This window comes from Spea bombifrons, chromosome 1 (genome assembly GCF_027358695.1).
Source record: "Spea bombifrons isolate aSpeBom1 chromosome 1, aSpeBom1.2.pri, whole genome shotgun sequence".
Classification (NCBI taxonomy): domain Eukaryota; kingdom Metazoa; phylum Chordata; class Amphibia; order Anura; family Pelobatidae; genus Spea; species Spea bombifrons.
In genome coordinates, this window is record NC_071087.1 from 153,053,780 (window position 1) to 153,070,220 (window position 16,441).

The 16,441-nt window shown below is 39.1% G+C and overlaps 1 protein-coding gene across 1 annotated transcript in view; it reads left to right on the plus strand.

Annotated features, from left to right (window-relative positions):
• The window catches only part of LIFR (LIF receptor subunit alpha), a 39,763-nt gene extending 30,485 nt beyond the window's left edge, over positions 1–9,278 (plus strand). Inside the window, exons 7-20 of the mRNA XM_053448112.1 lie at positions 717–1,007; positions 1,473–1,602; positions 2,219–2,373; positions 2,768–2,913; positions 3,530–3,695; positions 4,464–4,540; positions 5,388–5,613; positions 5,967–6,146; positions 6,467–6,568; positions 6,929–7,096; positions 7,301–7,459; positions 7,639–7,732; positions 7,971–8,049; positions 8,614–9,278. Coding sequence (XP_053304087.1) covers positions 717–1,007; positions 1,473–1,602; positions 2,219–2,373; positions 2,768–2,913; positions 3,530–3,695; positions 4,464–4,540; positions 5,388–5,613; positions 5,967–6,146; positions 6,467–6,568; positions 6,929–7,096; positions 7,301–7,459; positions 7,639–7,732; positions 7,971–8,049; positions 8,614–9,231 — 2,591 coding nt within the window. The 3' untranslated portion in view covers positions 9,232–9,278. The remainder of the gene's footprint in view (positions 1–716; positions 1,008–1,472; positions 1,603–2,218; positions 2,374–2,767; positions 2,914–3,529; positions 3,696–4,463; positions 4,541–5,387; positions 5,614–5,966; positions 6,147–6,466; positions 6,569–6,928; positions 7,097–7,300; positions 7,460–7,638; positions 7,733–7,970; positions 8,050–8,613) is intronic.
• The last annotated feature ends 7,163 nt before the right edge of the window (positions 9,279–16,441 follow it).

A 16,441-nucleotide genomic window follows, 5' to 3' on the forward strand; every position in this document is an offset into this window, starting at 1 on the left:
GGTCAGAGCGGAAGGTTGCCGGTGAGGACAGGTCAGAGCGGAAGGTTGCCGGTGAGGACAGGTCAGAGCAGAAGGTTGCCGGTGAGGACAGGTCAGAGCAGAAGGTTGCCGGTGAGGACAGGTCAGAGCAGAAGGGGTAAAGGTGCTGGTAGGATCGGTAAGCGATGGGGCAGAGGGTAGCAGTGGGCAACACAGGGAACAGAGGGCATCTATCCGTGTGGGAAATGCTGGGAATGACCTTACTTCAAGCCCCTCTCAGCGTCATAATGCATAATTGATAATGTACACATGCTGGCAGCTTGAATTGAGTATTGCTGCCTCTGTATATACAGTGATTTTGGCGCAGTCTGAAAAGTTGTCTAATCACCATAGCAACCAATAAAATATTTCTAATGATTGCTTGCCACCAGAATTCCTTTTAAAAGATGAATTTTCAGTTTTTTATTCCCCTACATTGTTATGTTCATGTTGTGTGTATTTGACGCCCAACTCCTTAGTTTTCCATTCTATCTTAAGAGGAGACCCCTGAGGTGCTGAAGATGACACTGTCTTTTTTCAGTGCTTGCGCAGTATAAGATATTAACTTTAAATACTCTGTTTTCTCTCAGACTAATATGCCTATAACCATTTTCTTACCTTAGGGGCAACACTAGCCATTTTTAGACTGCCCCTGGGTCCATCATGCATACATCATGATATGTTCTTGTCTCCCGCAGGCAGCTCTGAAGTAGACGTTATGTATCCTGACGAGAAAGTGGTTGCTGTCGGGTCAAACGTAACATTCTGCTGCATCGTGAAGGAAGGCATGACGATCACCTCGATACAGTATAACTCGAAAGGAGTTACACCTTTCAAGCTCGGCAAGAACGCCAGTGCAATTCGATTAAAGAATATGAGCATGTCCATCGAGAGCGGGGATAACCTTTTCTGTAACACGAGGGAGGATGCGTATGAAGCGGGGATGGGAGAGAGCGCGTATCCCATAGGAACGGTGGTCTTTGTTGGCTGTAAGTGTCTGAAAAGAATGTCGCTTCTCCTATGCACTGTTTCTTTACTAAGCATGGCCATTTGTGGCACTTTTTCTCTTCTCTGGCTCATGAAATTCTTTAGGGGTCTATAAAGACCCCCTTGTACATGGGCAGAACATGTTTCCATCCTACCTCGAAGGAACTTTGAGTCAGCACATTTAGAAAGTGTTTTTGTCTGGTGTTACTCGTATTGTTCCAATTGATCATTTTCTTTGTAAACTGGCAAACTTTCCCAAATTCTCTTTAGTACGCACACAAGACACATTGTGAGTTTTGGGGTATCTGTGTGAGATATTTAAATTCAGCTCTGGGATTGGGTTGCAAGATTCCCTAATCTTCCAGATGTAGTTAAAACTCCAGAATGTAGAAATGATTGGCCCTTGTATGATGTCAAACCGTAAAAACACCAGGATTCATAAACTCCCTCCTTTTAATATTTTTCAGACCCACCCGATAAATTAAGGAACTTCACCTGTGAAACCCGCGACCTCAAAAAAATTAACTGCACGTGGGATTTCGGTCGAACAACTGGGTTATACGGGCACCGGAAAACAATTTACGTCTTACATGAAAGGTAATTGTTCTGTACGTCGCAGGACAAAGCACGATTGTACTGCTTAACTATACAGCACGGCTTGGAGCAATGAATGGCCGGTTATATTAAAGTGCGTAATGTCTGTTCCATTTGTTTGATTTAATGCAAATACAGGAAATGGAATGTAACTAAAAATGAAAATAGAATTTCCGTATCCACATTTTTTCCTTAAAGCAAAATATATGTAATATATATATATATATATATATATATATATATATATATATTTATATATATATATTTATATATATATATTTATATATATATATGTATATATGTATGTATTCAATAAGCAATATCATATCTTCAATTAGCGATAAGACGTCGTATGATTGTGGTATGTTTGTGTGTAGCAATGCCTCTTTTATGTTGTTTATCATTCACTAGCTCATTCGATGTTGTCGGACTCGTACAATGCCCTTTGTTATATCTCAATAACCACGAGTCTGCATGCGCAGAGTATCCTGGGTGCCGAGTACGGAAGTGCATGTTGGGGTGACTTCAGTATACCTAGGGCGTAGGATCGGGTGGCGTTCGTGGATATTATACCCGTTTCTGTAAAGTATTAACCCGTGTTGTTAAATTCTTTTTGTAGCATCTCGGGAAAGAATGTCTCTTGTAATGAAGAGGAGTGCACGTGGCTGGATTTTAGTGCAATAAAGAATCAGAATCTGTATAATTTTTCGCTAACGGCCTCTAATCCTTTGGGGCAGTCGGAGGCCTTTCTTGCTCTCAATTTGACTGAGCAAAGTAAGTTACAGATTTGTTTGATGAAACATGTCTAGAAAACCAACAATTACAATTTGATAAAAAAAAATGTATAAAAAGGAGTTAAGAAAAAATAACTAAAAAATCATGGCACTGATTTTGTACATTTTGTGTTTAGCAAAAAAACACTAATTTCTTTAATGACTTTTTCTATATTCCAGCTACTAATGATGGAGTTATTTATTGTTTTATATAGCACCTTCATATTCCACGGCGCTATACAATGGGTTATATGATCTCTTTTTTTTCTGGCTAGACAGCTAGACATTCCCTATTCATAAAAATATACTGAGGAGACCAGAGTGGCCACTGAGGATTTTTCCACCAAGTGGGACCTACTAAATACTCAAGTGTTTTATATTTTTTATGTTTGCAGTTTATCTTTGGCCTCCGAGGGAATTTACCGTACGGGAAAGCAGTCCAACTCAAGTTTCTCTGTCATGGAAGTTAAATGGAAGGTTTGCTTTGCTCATGCTTCTGTGCGAGATTCAAACAAATCTTTCCAACGGAGGAACAAGAACGGTAAATACAGCCATCTCTTGTTAATGTAACGTTACATTATTGCGGCATTTGTACGTGAAGATATATTTTGCGACTAAAATGTTGCGTGAAGTCCCGTTATTAAAAAAGAGAAAAAATAAAAGTAATTCACGTCACTAATGGACTGTAGAGTTGTCAGCCTTCGCCTGGTCTTTTGGGGTTTGTACACGTCCCTGTCTGGGTAACTGATTCAGTCCACAGGGACAGACAGTAAGGTTTAGTACCTGGTTTGTTGAATGCTACGTTAGGCACTCACACTCTATAAGAAGATGAGTCCATGCTGGTGGGGTCTGCCAACATCACCAAAAGAAACTGAGTGTTGGCAACAATGCTAATCAGTTGGTATTCTCATTGGCATAGCTTATGTCCATGAACTAATTCAGTCAGTGCCGAAATTAACGGGACCCCTGACAGCTGCAAATGTATAATGGCCAAAAAGGCCTTCCGCATATGCTATAGATGCTGAACAAGAGCTTCGTGTTGGCAAATTAGAGCGTATTTCCCTAGTAATGAAAAGAAGCTGGCGTGCGTAGCATAGTTAGATTTACATGGAATCAGTAGGTCTTCAGCTTTGTAACGGTTTCCATTTCTCTGACAGCGCAATGTCACCTTTTCTGGATTGGATGATGGATTTTATAATTACTCTATAGCCAACTTGCGTCCGTTTCACAGCTATGAGTTCCGAGTCCGTTGTGCGTCGGTGGATCCATTCTGGAAGTGGGGCGATTGGAGCGTTTTAAAGAAGCATCATACGTCGCCAGCAGGTAGCACATCTGACTCACGACATATACACTTGTATTTCACTTAATGACAGCGTATCTTTACTTATACACGACTTCTGGTACGGTGTGCGGTTCGTTGGACAGGTGTGCATTGTGTAAGTATGGGAAATATGTTTATAGCTACCTGCGGGGACATTTTGAGGCAATGATGAAGATCTTGGAGCAAGCTAGTTCAGTGTTTTAATTATGTATTAATACATAAGCAGCTATTCATGTAAATTTAGTTAGCTGAAAGAATAATTGACAGCTCTGGTATGAAAATATTGCTTGTGTGTTTCGTGATGGAGCAGGTATGTTGGGTGCTGGTGGTTTTTAGGCATCTCTGGTGATCTAATGGGTTGTTGGGATGCCTCTGCTGGTGGTCATGTCTAGGTTATGACAACAAAATGCAACTCCATGAGGCTCTACATGTTGGAGCAGGGCAAGAGAGATGTCCTAACTCGGACATGCGTGCCTCTGCTCCATTGCTAAACCTTTGGTATGGCCCACCTCGCCTGTCCCCACTACCACGTGTATGAAGGTAACTTGTGTGTGGGCAAGAGCTGAGCAGCATTGAGAGGGCTCAAAATGTTTAAAATGAAGGAAATCAATATACATAGCGGTGTCCCTGGTTGTTGGTGCTACTGTGATACTTTTGTTTGTCTTCATTAAAGGTTCTTCGATCCTTGTGTTTCTGGAAGCAAAAGCTAATATCTTGGAATTCAAGTTCCGGTACTCATTTTTTTTAATGCATATTTTTTTTATTTTCAGCCCCTTCCAGAAAGCCAGATATCTGGAGGGAAGTCACAGGGGGTTCGGAACAACGAACAATAACGGTCTACTGGAAGGTAGGCAGTACATTGGGGGATACAAACGTCTGTAGTGGTTTTTCTTCATGTTCTGAACGGAGTTATGAACTTTGGTAAACATGGACATCATCTTCAGTTTGTGAAGGTAGACACAAAAGCACAAGATGTGTTCATATCATACACACCATTTTAACACACCATTGTGTGCGCAATACGAATTTCTCTTTGCAAACAAGCATCCAGTCACACAGTTGTTCACGGCGTCCACTGCCAAGCACGCTTTGATCATATCATATGTCGCTCCAGTCGGGTTTAATTTCTTTCTCTACGTAGTCTGGTCAGAAAAATGAGACTTTGGAAAATTTAATTTTCAGATTTAGCTTAAATTAGACAAAAATAAACTAAAAGCTGAACGCAAGTCCAAAAAAAATGAACTGAAAATGTTCCTAGAATGAGGCTTTGTGACGCCGCACTGGGTTTCATAAAGCAGTTTCCCTTTGGTGCCAACTGTACTTATTAACTGTACAATTAACTTATTTTTAATAGTTTTTAAAAGGGTGGTTTTGATTTATGGCGCCTTTACATTGTGGTTAATTCAGACGCTTAAAACATTACACAAGAACATAATAAGGTTATGACATACTGGGAAAACATAGCAACACCACAAGCTATCCACAAACATTGTATTTAAACTTTTTTTTTTTTATAACCCTAAGGGCCACTTGAAATGCATTACTAATTCATCTGAAATCCTTAATTATTTTCCAGTTTTTTTTTTTTGTTTTTTTTTTTTTATCTCAAGAGAATGATTATGGGAATAAATAAAATGCAGTATACTCCCTATTTTACTTATCGTAATCTAGCAAATCTGTGTTTTCCTTCCAAGCCTTTCTCAACCAACGAGGCCAATGGACCAGTACGTTCCTACAAGGTGTCTTGGAAGCCACTTGAGAGTAACGCAGAACAAAAGTCCAGCCTGCTGTCTGCGCTGCACAGCCGCGCGCAGATAAACGTCAGCGGGGATAAAGAGGATTATGAAGTCAGCGTGGCTGCCATCAATGATGCTGGACTTTCTCCCGCTGCACGCATAACAACCGCGGAGCTTCCAAATGGTACGCTTTTCATCTTTTGGTGAATGTTGCTGTTATGCTCCAGCACAGTCCAAAATTGTTAAAATAAGGGGAAAACATGTCTGCACGGTGCATTTTTTTCTTAGTCATTGGTCATGTAATGCTTTGGCATATAAATAAATATGTATATTATGTATAAGAACTAAATAGCAGCGCTGACCACTATTGTATAACTATTAACCAGTTTCTGCATTACTGTTGGGATGGGGATTGAGAGCAGGTGTTGATCAGATTAACGCTAATCTATTTAAAATATCCATATAAGATTAAAGCTAATTAGGGCAGTAGGATTTTTTTCATAGAATTAACTGTTTGCTGGCTGATTTCCGACTCAGATGCTGTTGAGATGGAGCGTCAGATTGGATCAGCGGAGGGCATTAATATCACCTGGCATTGGGATAGAAATGTCTCCTGTGGGCATGTCGTTCAGTGGACGCCTGCGTTCCGTTCCCACGCCTCGACGTTACTGTGGAACCGGCTTCCGTCTCACCGCACCAGTGCGTTTATCCATTCAGGTATGAATAAGCGCTCAGACCTGTCCCTTTCATCCTTATCTCTTGTGGTGTTGATGGAGTGGGGTTTATTTATATACCAATTGTTCTGTGAAATATCGACAGTCGTGTTTTAAAAGAGAAAGGCGTTTTTCGAATTGTTTTGTAATGTCTTCTACAAAAAAAAAAAAAAGGGTCTTTGAGTCCTAGTACCGCTTGCTGCACCATTAAATTTTAATCTCTGCATAGCAGACGCTCACGCTCTATAATATTCAGGTTTTTTACCTATTTTGTGCTGTACATTCTATGTCAATCTAATAACGCCTCTGTATCGGACTTTTCAGACCAATTCCTCGCTGGCATCAGGTACAACATTTCAGTATTCGGATGTAAAGAAAACAAATATCAGCTTTTCAAGATGTTGACTGGATACACCCAGGAATTAAGTAAGACATTTAATGAATACAATATATCCCTCACTCCACCATGTTAAGATTATTATACATGAGTACGTTTCTTTTGTTTTAAAAATTAATTTTTAAACTGCTTATATTTTCCAAAGACAATTCTTATTAATTGAGAATGAATGGTCACCCTAGTCAGCAGTGTTAATAGGAAGCTTTAGTTTTTTTCTTCCTGTCTGCAATGTTTTCTTTTTCTTTTTTTTTTTCTTTTTTTTTTTTTTTTCTTTTCCTTGGTTTTTACATTGTTACATTTATATAAGTGAGTTATTCTTCATCTTTGTTTTCTTGGATTTAAAGATTTTTCCACATATGGGATCATATATATATATTTTTTTTTTGCAGGTCCAAAGATAGCACCAAATCTTACTGTGGAAGGAACAACTTCAAATTCTGTCCGAATAAAATGGAATGCTGTTCCAGAAGATACCCTCCAAGGATTCCTGCAGGGATATTTGGTTTATATTATGAAGCAGGACAATGATACTTCTGCCTCCAACTTTAGAGATTTGGGTAAATCTTCCTTTTCGTTATTTAAAACTTTGAGACAATTTGGGTTGCTAATGTGTGGATTGTGAGTTAAAACAGAATTGCTGCTGAAGTAGTTTTAATACTATTTTGTTCAAATATGTATTGTTTCTCCTAGTGAGGAGTGATTAACGAGAAATCATGTCATTAAAAACTTTTTTTATTTTTTTTTTAATATAAACTTTGCAGATTCTGGGAAGATAATGAAGAATATCACTAATCCCAAACAAATGAACTTGACAATAGGAGATCTTCAGGGTGGAACAAGTTATTACCTAGGGGTACGAGCATACACCAGAGGTGGTAAAGGTCCCATCAGCTTCATAAACGTGGTGACCAACGACAATGGTATGTTTCTAATGTTGAATTGTTGATTCATATTTTGTTGTGTTTTTAATAATAATTTCCATTGAATTCTTTATGCCAGAAAAGTGTCAAAGATCTGTTAAACTTACTTCATCATTGGTGTAGCAATCTGAGCACAGCAGAAGCTTCTAAAGTCATTGGTTTTCTTCTTCTTCCCCCAGCTATAGGTCTTATACTTGCAATACTCATACCTATTGTAGTTGCGGTTCTATTGGGTATCTTGGCAAGTACAATATGCTACCGGAAAAGGGAATGGTAAGTAAAATGTTTTTCTGTTTCATCTTGGGGTTAAACGCACTATTTTTATAAATCACACGTTACAGTAAGATAGCAAAATTGTTTACTTTTCAGTATATTTTTCCTCTAAGTAACAGAAGCAATAGAATATCACAGAACAGAGAGAAGCAAATTTCTTTTGTACTCCCTGTCACCAGAATTTACTTTATCTTTACTTCACTGCAGTTTTATATAAATGGTTTGTTTTATTTTGAAGGATTAAGGAGACGTTTTATCCAGAAATACCAAATCCAGAAAACAGCAAAGCTCTACAGTTCCAGAAGAATGCCAATGAGGTAACGCCATGTTCTCTTTTTCTCTCCATGTAGAGATGGTTTGACCTTCATTTTCTGTCATAGCTATACCTTTTATTGTTTGCTGGTTTATAAGGAGTGTAACAAGCAATGGAAATAATCTAAACCGTGTTGATATTTGTGTACAAGTAATCTGACCCTACAGAGGGGAGAATCTTAAGCCTTTAAAGACTTCTCCCTCTATTGGCTTTCAGAACGAATGGGATATTGGTTCAGTGAAATGGTCCATATGACAGTTAAATGCCAAAAAAGTTAGAAACAGAGAAAATCCAGAACAATTGTTCAATCTATTTATTGTGATCAAATTCTCCCATACCTAGTAGAAGAGCACAAAGTTAATACCGAATATTAAACCAATCACGTCGAAAGCTGGTGGAAGTTACACGTATATTATAACTAATTTTCAAAATATATTTTATTGTGTTTCTTATTATCTGTCCTCCACATCATTATTCTGGTTTTATTGTTCTAAAATGGGTGGGGAGTAAAGGAAGCCATATGGAGTGTTTGTAGCTACGTGACCGTTGCGTTCTTATCTGTTTCCAGGGGAACAAAAATGTCAAAGTATTGGAGATGAATCCGTGCACCCCCAACAATGTTGAAGTTCTACAAACCGTGCCAAAGGTTCTGGATACTGAACTTAACTCCCCATCAACTGTGGATCTAATCAAGCTTCCAGAAGATGGTTTAGAGACAGATGAGAGTCACACAGTCATTTCATATTGCCCGTCTGCTACCAATGAAGACACATCTGGTGTTCTGGTAGATGGATCAGGGACTTCTTCCCAAGTTGTATATATAGACGTTCAGTCGATGTATCAGCCTCAAGCAAACCCAGAAGACGACGTTGAAAATGGGTTGGACAATGGTGGTTACAAACCACAAATGCAGCTTACCATTAATACTGTGAAAATGGACAGCCATGAGCCCGCAGCGGACCTCTTGCCAGAAGCGGCAGGGTACAGACCTCAGGAAAACCTTGCATCGTGGCCTGCGGATTCTCCGGGGTCCCCTACGTCCATGGAAAATGCTTCTTTTGGAAGCCCGTGCTCTGTGAACTCTAGACATTTCCTCATCCCCCCCGTGGATGATAAAGACTCCCTTAAACTCACGCATGCGGGATGGTCAATTACATCTCTCTTTCATAACAAGCAGGAGGGCTGAGTCTGGAATCAGATGGCCGCCTGTACATAGATAGATCTGTATGATGTTGGTCCCCCCCCCAGACTCATCTTCAAAACGGAGCAATTCTTGTGTATTGCGCACTCAAGATTATCCCGACCCTAAAATGTAAACCAATACATCATATAATACACCCCCCTTCACATAACTGTTTATATTATAATTAATATATCATTCCCTGCTGCTGTTCTCTCTGTGTGTCCGGGAGCAGCTGTCGAGCTGCTACATCACCCTTTAATTGGTTTGTTGCCTTAAAATATTTGTGACAATAGAGTTACAGAAGGGTCTGGGCAGCTAGAAAGGTTCCCGAGCGATCAATGCAAGCAGAGTCCAGGAAGTGGGCTGCGACTTCCTGTTTTATAATTCCGATGCGGTCTGTACAGAGGGATCATGGGAAATTTGCCTTTGGTGGACATTTTTCTCCATGGCGGCTCCTCTTTAAGCAAACAGAAATAACATTAGGAACTGATGAGATATTATGTCGGTTGTTCTAAGTGTAGCACTTTTTTAACCATAATTTCTCAGTTTTTCCTTGAAACGGAGAGGTTTATGTCTTATAGATTAACCCTTTTCTGTCAGGGGCAGCACCACTTTTTAACCCATTGATTCATCAGAATAACCTCATCGTTTTATTTTATTTTTTTAAATATATGTAATGTAACATTTCAAGGTCAGTTTATACATATTTCCCAAATTTTTATCTATAGGTAAATGTGACTGGTGTAAATAATGTTTTGTGCAAAAATTGCACTTTAGGTAATGTTGCGGAAACAGATTTCAAGCAAAACTTTATAGCTGTTATTTTTTTTTTCTGTGAAAATAGTCCAGGGTCTTCCTGTTTTTATCAGGGTATTTCTGAAAATATATATTTTAATTGTGTTTGAATAACAACGTTTTATCATTAACCTGTTTTGACATAAAATCTACCACTTTTTGGTTTGTTTCATTTGGTTGTTTGGGATTTGTATGTCAATGTATCTACTGAGTTAAATGCTGAACCCATTTTCAATCTATTTTTTTTGGGGAGTTAGTAACAAGCAGAGAGCACCCCTTTTTGGTGTCCTTGGTCATCGTGAGACAATTAAGTGGTCTGATTACACACTCCACCATGGGGAAGCTAGTGGCAAACATCAAGGATTTACCTCTCCAAAGGAGAAAAGCAACACCGACTCCTCTCCAAATGCTGGTTTAATGTTCTCGCAGCATCAGAAAGGGACTCTTGTGCTAATATGTACGCAGCCATGACTTTGTATGAGACCTTGCGGCTGTAAATGGACCACCTACTATGGATATTGCTTCCTGGAGATCAGAGTCAAGGTTTTCACAAACGGGTTTGCAGAGCTTACTACGTCGTATCGTTGGCAGCTGAAGCCCAGAAGTCAGCCATGTGTAGATTCGCTACTTGCTTCTACCCTTGCCGAATTTCCACGCAATGCGAGCATCCGCTGCTCCTTGGTCTGACGGTCACCGACGGCCTTCTCTGGAGGATGCTGTTATAAGCTGTTCGTGTAAATGCTGCCTGGGTCCCCGCTGTTTTGTCTTTGAGCTACACATTCAATGCCTTGATGGCATCAGCCTTCAGTAATTGTCTCTTGTAATGTGTCGCCACGCAGCCTTCTTTACACTAAAGAACTGCAACAAATGTTATAAAGGATATGAATATTAATAAGCAATTACTGTTTGATCAAGGTGATCTTCAGCAGGGAGGTCTTTTAAACTTGCGGAGCAGTTAGGGTTGTTAATGTATATATTAGCTTCTGTCTCTCTGTCTCTTTCACGCAGTTGGTGTCAGTGTAGTCATTAACATGTTTTCGGTGTTAAAGGGAACTACTGTCAGCTTGTTAGTACTGCGTTTGATTGTGAAATGTGTCCGTGATTTGTATAATAGTAGCAGACTGGATGGAATTTACTATACTGTGAAAAGCAGCAAGATGAGAAGGAGAGATTCACAGTACTATCTGATCCTCAGAGCCCTCATACCCTCCATGAGCTTCAACTGATGGCGTCCAAAACTTGGTCAACTTGGGGGGGGGGGTCAAACTACAATATATGGACAAAAGTATTGGGACACCTAACCTTTACACCAACAGGGACTTTTATAACATTGCATTCTAAATACATAGACATTAATATGTAGTTGCCGCCCCCCTTGTCGCTATAACAGCTTCTACTCTTCTGAGCGTAATGGTCAGGTGTCCCAATGCTTTTGTCCATATAATGTATCTTTTCTCCGTCACCTCGTCATCATACGTTTTATAATTCAGCCTATGATCAGGAGACGTTTGTGCGAGCTGGATTGCTGTATTATTGATGTAATGTTTGGAACAGGAGATCCGGGGATTTTATTTTACCAGCTAACGGCCTAGAACACCAAATCAGTTGCGTCTCATAGACAAAAGATTGTGACCTGTTGGTGAATGACTAGTGCTGTATTTCTGCACTGTATATATAATAATCTGGAAAGAACCAGGGGCCAGTAATTCGGATCTAGACTCATAATAAATCAGTTAACATTCCTTCGATAGTACATTAGCAGTAGGCATAGACGCTGTACCGCACCTTCTCGCTACACTGTTATATAAAAGTATATGTAGAAATCAGCTGCGATACTTAAATGAATCCACTTATGCTTGGTGCCGGCGGTATATTATCGGCTATACTGTAACAGGTCCATCGGTTTGCCCATAAACCACTTAAAACTGGATGCTTGCGCATGCGGAAGGCGTGTTGTTTGGATAACTGCTTCTGAGTGTAGCGTTCATGCTCTATACGTTGTAATGAACGATCTATACCGCTGGGCAACAACTATTAGAGGCTGAATTTATAGGTGTTTGAAATGGGGCCAGTATGGGAATCCTAAAAGGGTTTATTTCTTTAAATCATCAGCTGAAACATTTTGGTTCCCCTGATTTGACTTCATGTGATGAAGCAGCGACCCCTGTGAGCTGGGCTGCGTTGACCCCCCCCATAATGCATAGTTCTATCGGTGAGAGGGCATTCAAGAAATCTCGCCGATAGCATATACATTATGCAGGGCTGAATCGGCCTATCTTGTAGGAGAAGCTCACAGAGGTTAGACAGTGACATTTTGAGCTGGTAAACTCCTTGTTTAGTGAATAAACCCCTAAATGTTTGAAGTCTATTCAGTTATGTGAATCAAGCTATGTGATGAATGTGATTTTGCTGGTTTGTAAATATTTTTGATTTCTACTTTTAACTCGATTGACCGTAAAGAGTCGACTCTGAAGCTTGTGCAGCTGTTTTGGGCCAGTTTGTTGGAAGTTGTACATATTGGTGCCTTTTTTACATCTGCAGTAGAATTATTTACTAACGTTAGATGCAAAGTGTCTTTTAGTTGTCTTTTTGTTCCTGTGAATATGTGCAGGGTATAAAATAGAACGTGCAGGTAAAGCTACACATTTCTAACAATAATTTGTAAAATTGTGATGCACTAAAATTTGCACTTATTCTTTAAAGTAGTTTCTGCATAAGCCATGGAACTAGTTTTTTTTCTGTAATTAAAGGAAATTCTTAGTAGAATGTGCGTGGAATAGTTGTGTGGTCTCTATGCCCGATCCTTCTTCATAGTAATGCTCCAGTATATGAAATCAGAATTATTTTGGTGGGGGTTTTTTTTTAGAAAAGGCATTGTGTTATAGAAGATATATATATATATATATATATATATATATATATATATATATATATATATATATATATATATATATATATTTATTTATACATCTTTAAAGAATCATACGGTCCATGGAAAGGAACACAGACTGGATCTAACGTGGTTGTAGATTCTGCCCAAAATACTCCTAGTGGCTACATGTAGAATTTTAACAAATACTCAGCTTTTGGCTTTTTTTTTGTTTTATAATTGAAATTCTTCAAATCCAAACAACCCATGGGCTTGATTTTAGTGCCCTTTACCCCTTACCAGCCTTCCCTTTTGTAAAAGTAATTAAACACGTATTCGTGACTTTGTATGACTACTCCATGTTGTAAAGGGGACATGAGATATGATGTTTGATTTTCTTTTAGCATTATGGGTCATTTATCCAATATGGAGACCATCTAATGGGGTAAGAGAGTGTTTGTGTTCAGCAGAATGATATGAGTAGTAATGTCCAGTAACATGTAGATCAGGAGTCACAGGCACTGGATTGCATGAAACCTGCCATAGGAAAACCACTACACCGGGTAAAAATACTTTCTTTTAGATGATTTTGCTCACAAAAGAAAGTTACTGAAAGTTTCTTTAGTCATTTCAGGTAATATAAATATAGCATGCCTTTGTAAATTATTATATTGGAATATATTTTTTTTAATCACTATAAGGCGCATGTAATTATAGCTACACATCGTTACTTTAGCTACTCGCTTTATTACAGGGCTGCAAACATTTTTATAGATCTTAGGAGCCAGACAGATGAATCTGGAAGTTCACCCATAAAGATCAATATAAAATGCACTAAAAATTAGGATCTAAATATCGAGGAGCGATTTGTCAAGCCCTGCTGCGTTGCAACAATTGCGTCTTTATATGCATTTTAGTCCAGTTCTTCCAGTGGCTAATTGGCTAATTCCACACCCAGGCACTCGCGGGGTTAATTGTTCGTCCCGTTATGTGTTCTAGATGCAGCTTAGTAACTGAAAGGGACATAGATGTGAAATACATTTTATTTCGGGGGGGGGGGGGGGTTGTAGCATGGACTCATTTAGGACTGCAGAGTACCGTATTTGCTCGATTATAAGACGACCCCGATTATAAGACGACCCCCCAAAATCAAAATATTAATTTAGGAAAAAAACAAAAAGCCTGAATATAAGACTACCCTATAGGGAAAAAGTTTTACCAGTAAATATTAATTAATGTAAATTATTTTCATGTTTAATAAAAGCTATGATTGAGAAAAATATATTTTTTAAATTTCCTTTTATTTGCCAACCTGCCCCCCCAGTTATGCCACTCTGCCCCCAGAAATGCTTTATACCCCCCTATTTGCCACTCTGCCCCATGATATGCCTTATACCCCTGTATGCCACTCTGGCATATAGGGGGTTAAAAGGCATATCATGGGGCTGAGTGGCATATAGGGGGGTATAAAGCATTTCTGGAGGTATATAGGCATATCATGGGGCTGAGTGGCATATAGGGGGTTAAAATGCATTTCTGGAGGTCCAGAAATGCATTTTAACCCCCTATATGCCACTCAGCCCCATGATATGCCTTTTAACCCAGCATGTACTGGCTGCCTTGGCTTGATAGGAGTGTGATTGCTGTTAGCAGTTTGATATATATATATATATATATATATATATATATCAAACTGCTAACAGCAATCACACTCCTATCAAGCCAAGGCAGCCAGTACATGCTGGAACCTGGGGATGATAGCAGTGGGATTACAGCCTCCATATGCCATGCTACAACCCCCACCCCCCTTACACATCCATGCTATCACACACACACTCACACTCATTCACAAACATTTAAATACTCATTCATTCCCTTAATCACACACACTTCACACATACTCAAAAACTCTCCCCCACCCCCTCACCTGAACTGCAGATCTCCCACTCGCAGACTTCTGCAGGGGACCGGCTGTAGCAACTTCTCTGGCCCCGCCCTCAGAGGAGGGAGGGGGGAGATAGAGTTCTGTGAGGACGCTGCAAGCTTCCTGCCCTGCTTCTAACAGAAGAGACGCTGCTCGCGACCGGTAAGCAGCATGGCGCCAGCATTTTTTTGGGGTCTGATTAGAAGACGACCCCGATTATAAGACGAGGGGTATTTTTCAGAGCATTTGCTCTGGAAAAAACCTCGTCTTATAATCGAGCAAATACGGTATTTCTTGTTTTGGTTGCATTGTATTCCTTCCACGTCGTGTGGTTTTGTTTCCAAAGAGCTTTTACCCAGAGGTCGGCGAATTAGCGGGGGCTTCCAATACATCAATACTCTCAGGGTGTATTCGATTTCAATGGCCTTTCTCGGCATGGCTAATCTGCCTTAAACCAGGAATGTTTTTATTTTAAATGGCGATTAGGAAATATACATTGCCACGTTTCTAGAAACCATCTTGTAAATTCACTCTGACGGACCAAATGGCCCAGTTAACCCATCCTGATGCAGCGACTCGGACCTTAAGCAGTCTTTGGTCTTGCCTTAGATCCAAGATAGATTTATGCTTGTTATTCTATATACCACTTATGCTGGGACACTGTTCCGCATATCTACCACCCTCGCGGTAAAATTAGACCCTCATACATTGCAAATGCACCAATGACTTTTGTTTTGCCACGTTTAAAGTGAATTCTATATTGTCCATACATGTATCATACATGCAATTCCTTCCTAGATAGAATCGTAGGAATACTACCACAAAAATAAGCAGAATAAATAAATGACATATAAATGTATAAAAAATGTTCATATGGCTTAATAGGTTTTTCTATAGTCATTGCTTCTGAATGAATGTGTATCGTGGTTGTCCCACAATTTGTGGCATTACATATAACTTTGTAATTTCAGCTTTTATTTTTTTTTCGACGTGGGATTTTTTTTTGTTTATTATGATACGTTTCACTTAAACTGTTTAAATTCATGCAATTGACACTGCCAGTCGAGTCACGGGCTGCATTACCTATATCAGGGCTGTCAGATAATGCACATGCGTCTGTTAACACTAAAATTAAATATTTATAATAAAACGTGTGCAATTTCAGAGGCCAAGGACTGCAAAATCAGCCTTTATATAGCCAATAGTGACTAGGCTTTAATCTGTGTATATAAAGTGTGTATCAAACCGAGTGTATATCTGTATTTATGTGTATATGTATGTTATACGTCTGTATATGTGTACATAAACCACTATGCATCATATATATATAATATGCAAATGAGCAGCCTGACCAGCCAATGATTATTGAATGTAATATCTTTAAGCCGTGTTTCCCTATACATCATATAAGCTAAACAGTATTACACCCGTCTTATACGAACTAGATTGTAGCACTGCTTTTTAGGTTGAGCCAAGAATTATTTGAATTATTTTTTTATTTCTGAGCCAATCATATATTTTTTTTTTTTTACAAATACCTATGCATATTTTTATTTTTGTATTCAATGTCCCTTGTGAATTGCAGTTTTTGTGTGTTTTTGTTTTTCGTTGTAATCTAAGGAACT